Source organism: Canis lupus, chromosome 11, assembly GCF_003254725.2.
Source record: "Canis lupus dingo isolate Sandy chromosome 11, ASM325472v2, whole genome shotgun sequence".
Taxonomy (NCBI): domain Eukaryota; kingdom Metazoa; phylum Chordata; class Mammalia; order Carnivora; family Canidae; genus Canis; species Canis lupus.
The window spans coordinates 13,842,990-13,856,265 of record NC_064253.1 but is presented as its reverse complement, the minus strand read 5'-3'; the positions used below and the strand labels follow the sequence as shown (position 1 = coordinate 13,856,265).

Below are 13,276 nucleotides of genomic sequence, written 5' to 3'. Positions count from 1 at the left end.
GTTATTTAGGCTGGGTTGTAGGCAATACCAATTCTGACTTCAGCAAGAAGGGAATTTGTTATACGAAAAAGACAAATCATAGAATTGAAGATAAGTTCCTGGCCACTGAAAAGGCAGATGCAGAGTAGATAAGTTTTAGGGCTCTTGAGAACATGACCCAAAAGCCATTCTCTTTAGAATGCCACTGTTGGTATAAATCACAGCCTCTATAACCAATCTTCTCCTAAAACAAATCAGGAGATTTGGGTAAGTTGTCCATTTGATTACAATTCCCCTGATAGTACACATGAGGAGGGAGTATGGGGTGCTCTTAGAAATATGCTAATGGGCAGAAGAAAGCAGCAGATGTCCACTAGGAACAACTACCAGAAATATATCTGTGTTGAATATTGATTATGGGAAAGGTGAAAGCATCAGTATTAGCATTGATGACAGAAGGATTTCATGCTGGCTTTGTTTCCCTAAATGACCTCCAAGTAGATACTCAAACTCTGAATACGTGGTGATAAAACCTCAAAATAAAGAGGCTGTATAATGGCAGGAGATGTTAGCCTCACTAGGTGTGTTTAAATACTGGGTTCATATTTGCCTCCTTTGGAGGATTTATATGCCTCTTCCTTGGTTTTGGTACTGCTGCCACCAACCCTTTATCATCTTTCTGATTTTCAGTATGATCTTCATTAGTTCTTCATTTCCCCACGGATTACTCATTAGCCTGAGTGTCCCAACAATGCCGGACCTACAGCAGTGATGACTGAGTTTTAGCGGCTTGTGAAACAATCTTAATCAGTGTAGAAACAACATTCCAATCTAACTAATCCTTGGTGGCATTGTCACCTCACCTATTGTTGCTAGACCCCATCTTGGTCTGACTACCTATACAGCTCTCAGCAAAAATCTAATTTTTGTGATGCAATCAAGAAACGTCTAGGTACAGACTCAGCAGCCCTTCAAGTATGTTTATTTGGGCACTTGAAGGCTAGTCTATTTGTGAAATGGCTCCCTGAAAGACCAAATGGGGAAAAGCCAAGAACTCTGGGCAATACTTCAAAAGTCAGCAGCTGCTCTGCACTCCCAGTCAATCCCAATTTGCCACTTGGCTGCTTACTGATGAGCTGCATGTATGAGTGTTTGATAGCACCATAGTGTATTCCCTGGTTCACCCATTGGCTTACCAAGCTTTGGGCAGATAATCTAGTACCCTAGAAGCTTGGCCTCTCTGCAAAACAGCTTATTATAAGGGAATGAGAATCTGATTGGAAGTCACAGGTCCAGTTGCAGATTTAAACTGTCCCTAATTGAACTCTTGGGCAAGTAACTTAATATATCTAGACTCTAGGGGTTTGTTGTTGTTGGTGGTGGTGTTAACATTTTATTATTGGAATTTCAAACCTATGCAACAGCAGAAAGAATAATAAATCCTATGTACCTATCATCTACTTTCAGCAATTATGAGCTTCAACTTATTTTTTTTAAGACTTTATTTATTTATTTATTCATGAGAGACAGAGAGAGAGAGGCAGAGACATAGGCAGAGGGAGAAGCAGGCTCCCTGCAGGGAGCCCGATGAGGGATTTGATCCTGGGATCCCAGGATCACACCTTGAGCCGAAGGGAGATGCTCAACCGCTGAGCCACCCAGGCGTCCCATGAACTTCAACTTATTAAACTCTGCATCACCTACTGGATTACTTTGAAACTAATTCCAGACTCATATCATCATATCCATAAATATTTCATAGTGGATCTTTAAAATATTAGAACTACTTTGTTTTTAAAGTTCACAATAACATTAGATATTAGAAGTAATAACTCAATAGTATTTTCAAATGTCTAGTGTTCAAATTTCCTGACCATAAAATTTTAAAAAATATTCTTTTAGGGGCACCTGGCTGGCTCAGTTGGTAGACCATGCAACTCTTGATTTCAGGGTCATGAGTTTGAGCCCCACACTGGGTGTAGAGATTACTTTAAAAACTAAAAATAAATTTAAAAACAATTTTTCAGAAAGATTTTATTTATTTATTCATGAGAGACACAGAGAGAGAGAAAGAGAGGCAGAGACACAGGCAGGGGGAGAAGCAGGCTCCACGCAGGGAGCCCAATGTGGGACTCGATCCGGGCCTCCAGGACTATGCCCTGGGCCAAAGGCAGGTGTTAAACCTCTGAGCCACCCAAGTATCCCCAAATAACAATTTTTAAAGGAACAAAATGAGGTCCCAAAATTAAATTGTAAAATGTCTCTTAAGTCTGTTTTAAACTACAGATTCTGGGACATTTGGGTGGCTCATTGGTTGAGTGTCTGCCTTCGGTTTAGGGTGTAATCCCAGAGTCTCAGGATCAAGTCCCACATCAGGCTCCCTGCATGGAGCCTGCTTCTCCCTCTGCCTCTCTCTCTGCCTCTCTCTCTGCCTCTCTCTCTCTCTCTGTGTGTCTCTCATGAATAAATAATAAAATCTTAAATAAATAAATAAATAAATAAATAAATAAATAAATAAATAAAATAAACTACAGATTCTTCCTCTCCCTCTCTCTCTCCTTCAACTTATTAAGGGGGGAAAACATTGATCATTTGTCCAGTAGAGAGTCGCAGTCTGGAGTCTCAGTCTGGACTTTGTTAATTGCATCCTTATAATGATGCTTAATATATTCTTCTGTCCTCTGTATTTCTTGTAGTTAGATTTATAAGTTTGGTCATTTTAAGTACTAATTTTTGGTAAATATGCTTGTTAGGTAGTATCATGCACTTCCATTAGGAAGCATATTACATCTAGTTATTTGTCCTTTTGAGTTGTTAGCAGTCATTTATAACCATTATCTAGATCTATTATTTCAAAAGGGGTTGCAAAATAATGATATGATATTTTTAACATACCTTCTTCATTTACTAGCTAGAGTATTTCTAAAAATAGTAGCTTCTTGCAAACTATTTGGTTACCCTGATGTGCAGAGATATGGAAAGGCAGGCAAAATGCTTGAATCTTTCCCTGTATTTTCACGTTTTAAAAAATAATGAATCATTTTTCTAACATCTTCTAATGGAGAACAATGAAGGTTTTTTTGTTGTTATTTAAGATCGTTCTGCACTTCTGGGTTTAAACATATTTGATGTGCTTTAACCCATTTTTGTTATAATTTTTTTATAAGTCCATATCAGCTAGTGGGAACCTCTCCAATTAGTCTAATAAGGAGAGAACATATAAAACTCTATGTTTGCAGAAGACATGAGCTATGGGAAAATTCAAAAGAATTGACAAAAATACTCCTAGAAGTAAAAAGTAATTATAGTAAGGTCATAGAATTCAAGATTAATATATAAAAGTCAATTATTTTCCTATACACCAGTAATGAAAATGTAGAATTTAGAATTAAAAATACAATATCACTTACATTAGCAACCCTAAAAATGAAATACATAGGTGTAAACCTAACAAAATATGTACAAGACCTAAATGAGGAAAACCTTAAAACTCTGATGAACAAAATTAAAGAAATAAATAAATGGAGAGATAGTCCATGTTCATGGATAGAAAGACTCAATATTGTCAAGATATCAGTTCTTCCAACTTAATCTACAGATCCAGTGCAACCCCAGTCCAAATCCCAGCCATTCATTTTATGGAGGTCAACAAACTGAGTCCAAAGTTTTATGAATAGACAAAAGACCTGGAATGTTTAATACAGTATTGAAGGGAAAGGACAAATTGGAGGAATGACACTCTCTGATGTCAAGACTTACTATAATTGCAAATTTCTGCTCTGCAAAAGACAATGTCAAGAAAACGACATGACAAAGCAAAGACTGGGAGAGTATATTTGCAAAAGACATATCAAATAAAGGACTGTTATCCAAAATGTATAAAGAACTCTCAAATGTCAACAATAAGAAAATCAACAATCTGATTTTTAAAATGGGTCAAAGAAGAAGGAGGAAGAAGAGGAAAAAGAAGAAAAAAGTATTATACTTGTCAGTAAAGCTAAGCAAAAACAATACTGTTCAGTGCAGGAAGTTGAATGGAGACCAATACACAAATCCAAGAGATTTTCTTTAGTGCTCTTTTTTAATCTTCCAAATGAGAAAGCTAATAATAGAAAAACTTCAAATCATCAGGAGTCCAATTGTGATGCTGATCCTGTTTAAATCAAGCCTGAATGGATGAAAGTAAATATAGGTTTTATCATTTTGAAAGTATTCTTTTAAAAAAAGTATGCTTAAGGTGTTCAGGAAAATGTACTTACATGTAACATCTCCATTTTTAGTGATTGTGGATAAATAATGTGTGACTGTAACTTCCTCCTTGGTTAAATTATAAGCTATTATATATCACAATATGACTGAATATATGCCATTTCAAACCAAGCCCAAGATAAATAACCCATATTTCAAGTTAAACTTTTTCCATGTTAAAAGAAGACAAAAATCTTGGACCATGACTAAAACCCAACACAGAAAGACTGATGTATCACATACTTTGAGTATCATTGAGTCAAAGGCAATGAAATTTGTTACATACCCTGATATTTGAGAATGTATGTGAGCTTTTTAAATGTACTCCACGGTTCAGTACTATTAAGTCCTGATCCATCCAGTTGATACATCGCGTCATCAACCTGCCAGGAAGCCTTTGGAGAGCCATTTGTCCCTGGATCCAAATCAAATATGTATCCTGACTGTTAAAAAATATTTTGTTAGACTAAACGACTGAGCTATCTTTGACAGGACTGCCAAATGAATTATGACAACAGTTGACCACTTTGGGCCCTGGGGCAAAATTACCAAAAGGAAAAAGAGAAAAAGATGTTCTTTCTAGTTTCTGATCTTATGCAGAACAAATGCATCATTCTTTCTGTTATGAATCTCAGTTGAAGTCCAAGGCTCTTGCACTCTGCTTTATTGGAACTTAACAGGGTATCGATGTCCTTTATCCCATGTAATTATTTGAAGGGACATATACTCAAAGTTGGTATATATAACATTATTTCTGAATCACAACAAAGTTGAGGCTAAATGGAGAATTGCTGGCTCTTGACTTACCTGGGATCACCTAGCAGCATGACCACTTAGTAGGCTCCTCCTCTTTCAAAGTGAGGTGATAATGTCTATCTTTTGTGATTACTGTAGAGGTTCAATGGTGAATATTAAGTGTTTGTTTTTTTTGTTTTGTTTTTTTTTGTTTGTTTGTTTGTTTTAATTTTTTTATTTATTTATGATAGTCATACAGAGAGAGAGAGAGAGGCAGAGACATAGGCAGAAGGAGAGGGAGAAGCAGGCTCCATGCACCGGGAGCCCGACGTGGGACTCGATCCCGAGTCTCCAGGATTGCACCCTGGGCCAAAGGCAGGCGCTAAACTGCTGCGCCACCCAGGGTTCCCTGAATATTAAGTGTTTGACATATGGTGGGCACTCAGAAAAAAGACAGCTTTTTTTTTTTTTAAGATTGATTGATTGATGATATATAGAGAGAGGCAGAGACACAGGAGGAGGGAGAAGCAGGCTCCATGCCGGGAGCCCGATGTGGGACTCGATCCCGGGACTCCAGGACCGTGCCCTGGCCAAAGGCAGACACCAAACCGCTGAGCCACCCAGGGATCACCAAAGACAGCTTTTCTTATGATGATCTAACAACAGGCTTTTTCTAAAATTGCTCACTTAAAGACTTCTGAGGATAAATACATGAATACAATTATATATAAGTTAATGGGGGAACAGTCTACCAGGAAATGTATAACCGGCCAAAGGCCTTCAAAAGCAAAAACGCAGCAAACAAACAAAAGCAGCAACACAATCACAGATAAACAATAACAACAATCATAAGAAACCCACTGTGCCACACGTCAACCCTGTCTGCCCACTGGTTCCTAAGTATTAAAATATAAATAATGAGTCATCAGAAATTATTTTGCCTTTCGGCAAGTCTATACCTCAGACATGTAAAAGAGGCTTATTACTTTCTTTCTGGGTTTTGTTTTGTTTTGTTTCTTTAATGAATAGTTTCCAAGTTCACGTTAAGCATCCTCTCACTCCTTTAACCAGCACATTAATAATGCTACACATTCCTGCTTTGCTTTACTGCTCCCAGGCTGATTCAGAAAACAGGAACACTTGGCTATTCAAGAGGAGCATGCTCAGTTTCCCTGACTCCCTGAATTCCCAGAGAATCAAAAGAAAGAGCAGGGAAAAGAAGCACAGCCTCTTTCATTTCCACCAGGCTTCTGCTTGCACTGCTGGGATTTGCTTTTCAGATCCAGGCCTGTGCAACTGTGTGAAATGGCTAGGACTTCCTGAAGACGAAGACTTCAATTTTGGTTTTATTGCATTTCTTGGTATTTTATTATCCCTCTACATCCTGTTTCGGGAAAGTTTTGGAAAATACAAAGATCTTAACCCTGGGAGCTACACTGCTTAAAACAATTACTTGGTTTTTAGTGGGATTTTTTTTCCAAAAAAAGATTTTCCTCCTGCAACTCTTTGGGAGTTTACTTTCTTGCAAAAGATGGGCTTTCTGAAAAATTTCCACTGGCAGTAGTCCAGGGTCATAATTGCTTTAAATTAAACCCTCAAGGGTTTCCCTTTCTCTTCTTGAGCCACAAACAAGTCCTTCCTCTAAGTGTTAGATTAACTTAGCCAGTTTCCAGAAGCAGTGCACACAGACACGGAGGGCAGAAATTCAGAGCTCCAACTTTAAAGATGCTGTCAGAATGGGGCATTTTTTTCTGTTCAATCCAGCCCTCTCTGAATCCCTGCTGTCCGTCTGACTGTGAGAGCACACAGGAGGCCAGGGAACAGCTGTTTGCCTATGTTGCACAAAGCTGCTAAGGAACTTCAGGCAGGTGCGTAAATTATTATATCCAAAAATGTATCTAAGGGTGAAACCTTGATCCTATCAAATATTCCAAAGAAATGACTCAAGACTGTCGTGCTGTCTCATTAAGTTGAAAACATTGGCACTCTCCCAGAATTTTTCACCTTACAAAGATATTTTATAACAGTACAATTTTATGTTTACAGGCTACCAGCCAGAATTATTTGTATTTTACTTAGTTTTTTCGAGCAGTGTTTCTCCAAAACAGTGAGGATTATTCAAGGTAACTTCACTCAAGGAGCCTCCGAAGGAGAGGGGAAGCAGAAAGCAGCTTCCCAGTTTTCCTTGTCTTCTCCCTCCCCCCACACCCTGCCCTGGGAGTCCTCCTCCATGTCCCCAGCCCGACTCAAACAGGTTCTAATTAAGGCCAAAAAAAAGAAAAATACATCTATCTAAAGAACAAGCTAGAGTTTCACCAAAGTACTAAGCCTCGTGTGACAGGGACGTTTAGAAACCAGAATATTGCAGGCACCACAAATGAAAATCCCAGTTTGGTCTTTCAAGTTGCTTGGCTGAAATTGTTCTCTCTTGTCTGCAAGAGCAGAGATCAGAGGTGAGGCAGCCTGGTTTTCATGCATTTTGTTTAGGAATCTTTTGGCTCTTGATTGTGATTTCCTTGGGAGTTTTGTGGCTCACTCGCCTTTGGGTTGAGTTGTGTTGCTGATAACTTGAAGATGTCTCTGGTCCTCCATGATTTGGCTATTGAGAAGATTTACAGGTGGGTCTCTTTAGTTTGCCCTGAAAAAGGTGATAAAAATTTTAAAAATCTATTTAGAGGCCACACCATTTAACACAATTCGGCTTTCATTTTTTCACCCTCACCTTATGCATATAATCCATTAAGCTGTTTTATAGAGGCTAAGTATTAAAGGACAGTGGTACTATAGTATTTCTTAACCTGTTATTAAGAGCACAATATTTTAACAGGAATGAAGACCCAAATGCAAATTTCTATTCTCTTTGTATAACATTTACGCAATAAAGAATGAATTGAGTACATGATTTTTCATTTCTGAAGTACTAGGGCTGGTAATGCATGGAGCTGCAAGAAGCAGGCATTAATCTATCTAGCTGCTAAGAAATGAAATGTCACTTGGAGGAACTTGTTCTTGCTGGCACATTCTTTCATGGAATTCTCCATCAAAAGGCAGGGGCAAAATAATTCTTTATCCAACTGCATTATATCATCACACATCTACCCTTTTTTCATGTGTTTGGATTTAGTTCCTGCATATGGAGTATATGAGACCTTCCGTTTTTCAAGAGTGTCTTTAAATATTTAAAAAATATATCATTGCTACAGACTCTTGAGTCTACCTGTTTATCTGCAGGTCTTGTACATCAGCTGAGGCTTATAAACTTATTTAGCCTTACCGTTCATCACCATACACAGGTGCCTCCTGCACTAGGGGGTAGTGAGGGGGAAGTTCTGTGTTGCGTTCTGCTGCCAGTAGAACTTACTGCTAACACCTCACCCCCCCTCCCAGTGCCTCCCTTCCCCCTGGAGTGCTATACTACCCCTAGGGCCTGGGAAACCAGAGAGCTAGGTTATTAGCATTCCGGATTGCAGCCTGATGAAGACCCAGACTGCCTGTGAGTAAACAGCTTAACAGTTTAGAGGGGGTATTGTTGGTATTAGTGAGGCCTGTGTTAATTGTGAGCTTTCCTTCCTGCTTCTTCATTGAGTTCCAGGAAGCTGAGATAGCCAGATAAGCAATCTTTACATTAAAAAATACCTCAGTGGGACACCGAGTAGCTCAAGGGTTGAGCATCTGCCTTCAGCTCAGGGTGTGATCCTGGAGTCCCTGGATCAAGTCCGAAGTGGGGCACCCCACAGGGAGCCTGCCTCTCCCTCTGCCTATGTCTCTGCCTCTCTCTCTGTGTCTCTCATGAATAAATAAATAATATCTTTAAAAAAAAAAAAAAAAAACCTCACTGGGGTGCCTGGCTGGCTCAGGTGGTAGAATAGGCCCCTCTTGATCTAGGAACTCTGAATTCGAGCCACATGTTGCGTGTAGAGGCCAATAAATAAATGCATACATAAATACATATATGCATACATACAGGTTACTGAGCTTTGGGTTGGATAGTGTATCACGATGGAGAGCACGAAATAAATAAGGCCATCCTAAATAATACAAAGTGAGTGGCATTTTACTTTCAATAGAAGTGGTTTTGAGCACCTGGATGGTTCAGTTGGTTGGGCATCTGACTCTTTCAGCTCAGGTCGCTATCACAGAGTCCTGAGATTGAGCCCTGTGATGGATTCCATGCTCAGCACAGAGTCAGCTTCTACCTCTTCCACCTCCTCTGCCTACCCCTCCACTGTGTGCTCTCTCACTTTCTCCTAGATAGATAGATAGATGATAGATAGATAGATAGATAGATAAATAGATAGAAGTGGGTTTCAAATTTGTGACCACAGAATCCTTTTCCCAATTTTTCTGTTAAAGAAAGTAAAGCAGAGCTACACTTTAGCATCTCCTGTCACAAACAGGCCGTGTGAGAAACATATCTATCTCAAAATAAAATACTTCCTGATTTTTTACAGATTAATCACTCTATAATTCTCCATAATAAATGTAAAGCTAGGATAATAGTAAAAAGAAAGACATTTTAGTAGCTCTAACAGGAGATGAGTTTGAACCCTGTCTTCCCTCATGATGGGAATTCAATCTTTTTCCACATTTCAGAATTTCTAGGCAGAGTGATTTTTGTTTGTTTATTTTTAATCTTGATAGATGTGTGTGTTCCTCAAAGGTGAATTTCTCTGCATGCCTTTTGACACCACCCATCCACAGGGAAGCCAACCTTTTCAAGTCAATACACGTCATCTTTAAGGTAAGATCAGCTGGGATCTATTATGGGACTAGTCTTCATGAACTATCTTATATCCTACATGTATCTTATTTTATATATCCTATTTTTAATCTCTCAGCATTGATTATATCCTATTTTTAATCTCAACATTGATTTTTTAAGTAGTCTTTTAACTTTTATTTTTATGCAATGGGGAGTAATAAAAAGAATACTGGAGTCAGAGTCAGAAAGTTGGAAATTGTGATCACAACCAAAGAAGTAACATTTGTGAGATGTCTTTAAAAATATGATGTATTATGCTTTGATTTATAAAGTTGTATTTGTGGGTGTTACATGTAAATAATGAATCAATAATTATACTAAAATCAAAATTACACTGTATGTTAACTAACTAGAATTTTTTTAACTAGTATCTAAATAAGAATTTGAAACAAAAAGATGTATTTGAGGGCCTGTTATGTGACAGACACTCTTCTAGGCACTGGAAATAGAGCTTACCCTACAACCCAGCAATTGCAGTACCGGATATTTACCCCAAAGTTACAAATATAGTAATCCAAAGGAGCACCTACACACCAATGTTTATAGCAGTAATATCCACAGTAGCCAAACTATGGGAAGAGTCCAGACATCCATCTATTGGTGAATGAATAAAATAGATGTGTATCCCATACACAATGGAATACTACTCAGTTGTCAAAAAAATCTTGTTATTTGCAACAATGTGGATGGAACTAGAGGATATTGTGCTACGAGAAGTAAGTCAGAGAAAGATAATTATCATAGGATCTCATTCATATGTGAAATTTAAGAAACAAAACAGAGGATCATAGGGGAAGAGAGGAAAAAATAAAACAAGATGAAATCAGAGAGGGAGACAAACCATAAGAGACTCTTAATCATAGGAAACAAACTGAAGGTCACTGCAGGGGAGGGAGGTAGAGGGATGGGGTAACTGCGTGATGGGCATTAACGTGGGCACATGATGTAATGAGCCCTGGGTATTATATAAGACTGATGAATCTCTGCCTCTGAAACCAATAATACATTATATGTTAAATAACTGAATTAAAATAAATTTTTAAAAAAATACACAGAGCTTACATTCTAATAGAGATGAGTTGATAGATTTGCTGTTGTTACTATTTATATTAGCACCATTATTATTAAATAGAGACACTTTGCTTACTTGTGCTGTGCTTAACGTTTGAGCTGTAATCATAGGGAGTTTGAAGTTGGACAGGTGAAGACTTGAATATGCACCCTGGTTCCCTATCATATATTGGCTGAGTAGATCCACAAGCAAATCATTTCATCTGACTGAGGACATTTCTCATTCATAAATGTGGGGCAGTGCTAATACTTAACTCCCAAGAGTGTTGTAAATATTCTGAAATTATGGGGAATATGTATCTGTACATCGGACAGTACTATATATGCAATACTGTACACATTTAGTCCTACCACTGTGAATATGGTGTCTTTCTACAGAGAAGCATGATATACTGTCCTAGCCTTATCCAATTTAGGATTTCTCTTTTTTTTTCCTGAACATGGTAAAATAATAATAATAATAATAATAAGTAAATTGTCAACAGTAGTGTCCACTGTTCCAGATATCGTGAATCGTGTTCGTGCTACAAAATTTAGGCTACCCACAGAGCTATGAATTGGCCAGTGTTTTGCCAACAACAGCATAAATGACAACTATTCACATATCAGTTCTCTATTGTACTGATTACAAGCTTGTGTGTGGGGATGATTCATGGTTTACTTGCTTTTCAAGTCACAATTTCAAGTAGCGTCATTTGTCTTCTATCAGCAATTCATACTTAGACCAGGAATCCACGTGCTGATCTCTTGTATTCACATCATTTTCTAGTCATGAACAGCCTCATTCAGACTGCAACATCTTTAAAGTAAATAGTGCAGATGGCCTTTAAAAACAACAACAACAACAAGAAAACCTTTCACTGATGTCTCTTTCATCTTCATAATGATTTTGTCCAGTAGAGTGTCTTGCTCAATGCTAACTGCAAAATACTGTCTTCAATAAATTTTGTCCAGTAAATACTGTAGTACATATTACTGTGTGTTTATATTTTACACATCAAAAACCAGTCCAATTTCAGGAGACCCATGTGAGTTAGGAACAGAGATTTGAACCACTCAAGAAAAGATGATAGATGAGCATTCATTGATTCATGTTTTCATTTAAGAAGCATGCTAGGAAAGTTTACCATATACCAGGTCCTGTGCTAGGAACAGCAATACACCTAAGACACATCCTCTGTCATCAGGTAGCACCAATTTACTGAGGGAGTGAAGGACATAAATAATTAGGAAACACATATAGGGCTGAGGGGGAGAGCCCCTGAGGAAAAGACATGGAAAGGAAGAAAAATAAGGCAATCCAGGATAAGCAAATCCACAGAGAAAGATTTGTGGTTGCCTGCCTGTGGTTTGCATAACTAACTTATTGAATTAAGGGATGTTGGAAGAGGGGTAGGTTTGGAGTAACAGTGGAAGGAAAGATGAGTTAAGTGTTATATTGGTGGAACTTGAGATGTGCTTTCTTTTTTAAAGATTTTATTCGTTTATTTGAGATAGAGAGCATGAGCTAGGAGGAAGAGCAAAGGGAGAGGGAGGAGCTGACTCCTCACTGACTGGAAAGCCCAACTCAGGGCTCAATCCTAGGACCCTGAGATCATGACCTGAGCTTCAGGTAGATGCTTAACTGACTGAGCCACCCAAGCACCCTGGATTTGAGATGCTTTCTGTTTGTGTTTTGTGTTTGTTTTGGGGGGTTTTGGGATTTGGGGTTTTTTTGTTTGTGTTTTTGTTGTTTTTGTTTGGTTTTTGAGATGCGTTTGATGTATGCTTTCAGTGTAGTTATGTAAAGTGAAGCTCACCTGTGAGCCTGTGTGTAAGAAAGAACTGAAATTATGGGTGAGGATAAGATCTCTTAGAGAGGATACAGTAAGATGAGGGCCAAGGGACAGGAACAAACCTTGAAGAACTCTCAACTGAAGACTAGGTGGTGCAAAAAGATGAGCCTGCAGACAGTGCAGACGGGGAGGGACCAGAAAGGAAGAAGGAAAAGAGCAACATTTCTCTACTGAAAGTAAGAGAAGTGACAACTTTGTGGGTTTTTTTTTTTTAAGACTTTATTTATTTATTCATGAGAGACACAGAGAGAGAGAGAGAGAGGCAGAGACACAGGCAGAGAGAGAAGCAGGCTCCATGCAAGGAGACTGACATGGGACTTGATCCCGGGTCCCCAGGATCAGGCCCTGGGCTGAAGGTGACGCTAAACCGCTGAGCCACCTGGGCTGCCCAAGGAGGGACAATTTTGGATGAAGACAGTAGTCTCTAGTGTCCAATGCTGTTGACAAGTCACGATCAAGATTTGGCTACCTGGAGGTCTTTAGTGACTCTAACCAGTTAAATACCAGCCCTATGCTGAGGACTCTGTAAAACTCTAGTCCAGCTCTTTCCTGCATCCTGACTCATGTCCCCAGTTGCATATTGAATATCTACAAGGCATTCCAAGCCTAACCTCCTCAACACAGAGCTCCTGATTCTCTTCCCTAC

The 13,276-nt window shown here is 38.7% G+C and overlaps 1 protein-coding gene across 1 annotated transcript in view; it reads left to right on the top strand.

The window, feature by feature from the left end:
- Positions 1-10,595, top strand: part of LOC112650522 (bromodomain-containing protein DDB_G0278469-like) — a 78,677-nt gene extending 68,082 nt beyond the window's left edge. Inside the window, exon 3 of the mRNA XM_049116011.1 lies at positions 9,604-10,595. Within this exon, the coding sequence (XP_048971968.1) occupies positions 9,604-9,823 (220 nt within the window). The 3' untranslated portion in view covers positions 9,824-10,595. The remainder of the gene's footprint in view (positions 1-9,603) is intronic.
- Positions 10,596-13,276: the final 2,681 nt, after the last annotated feature.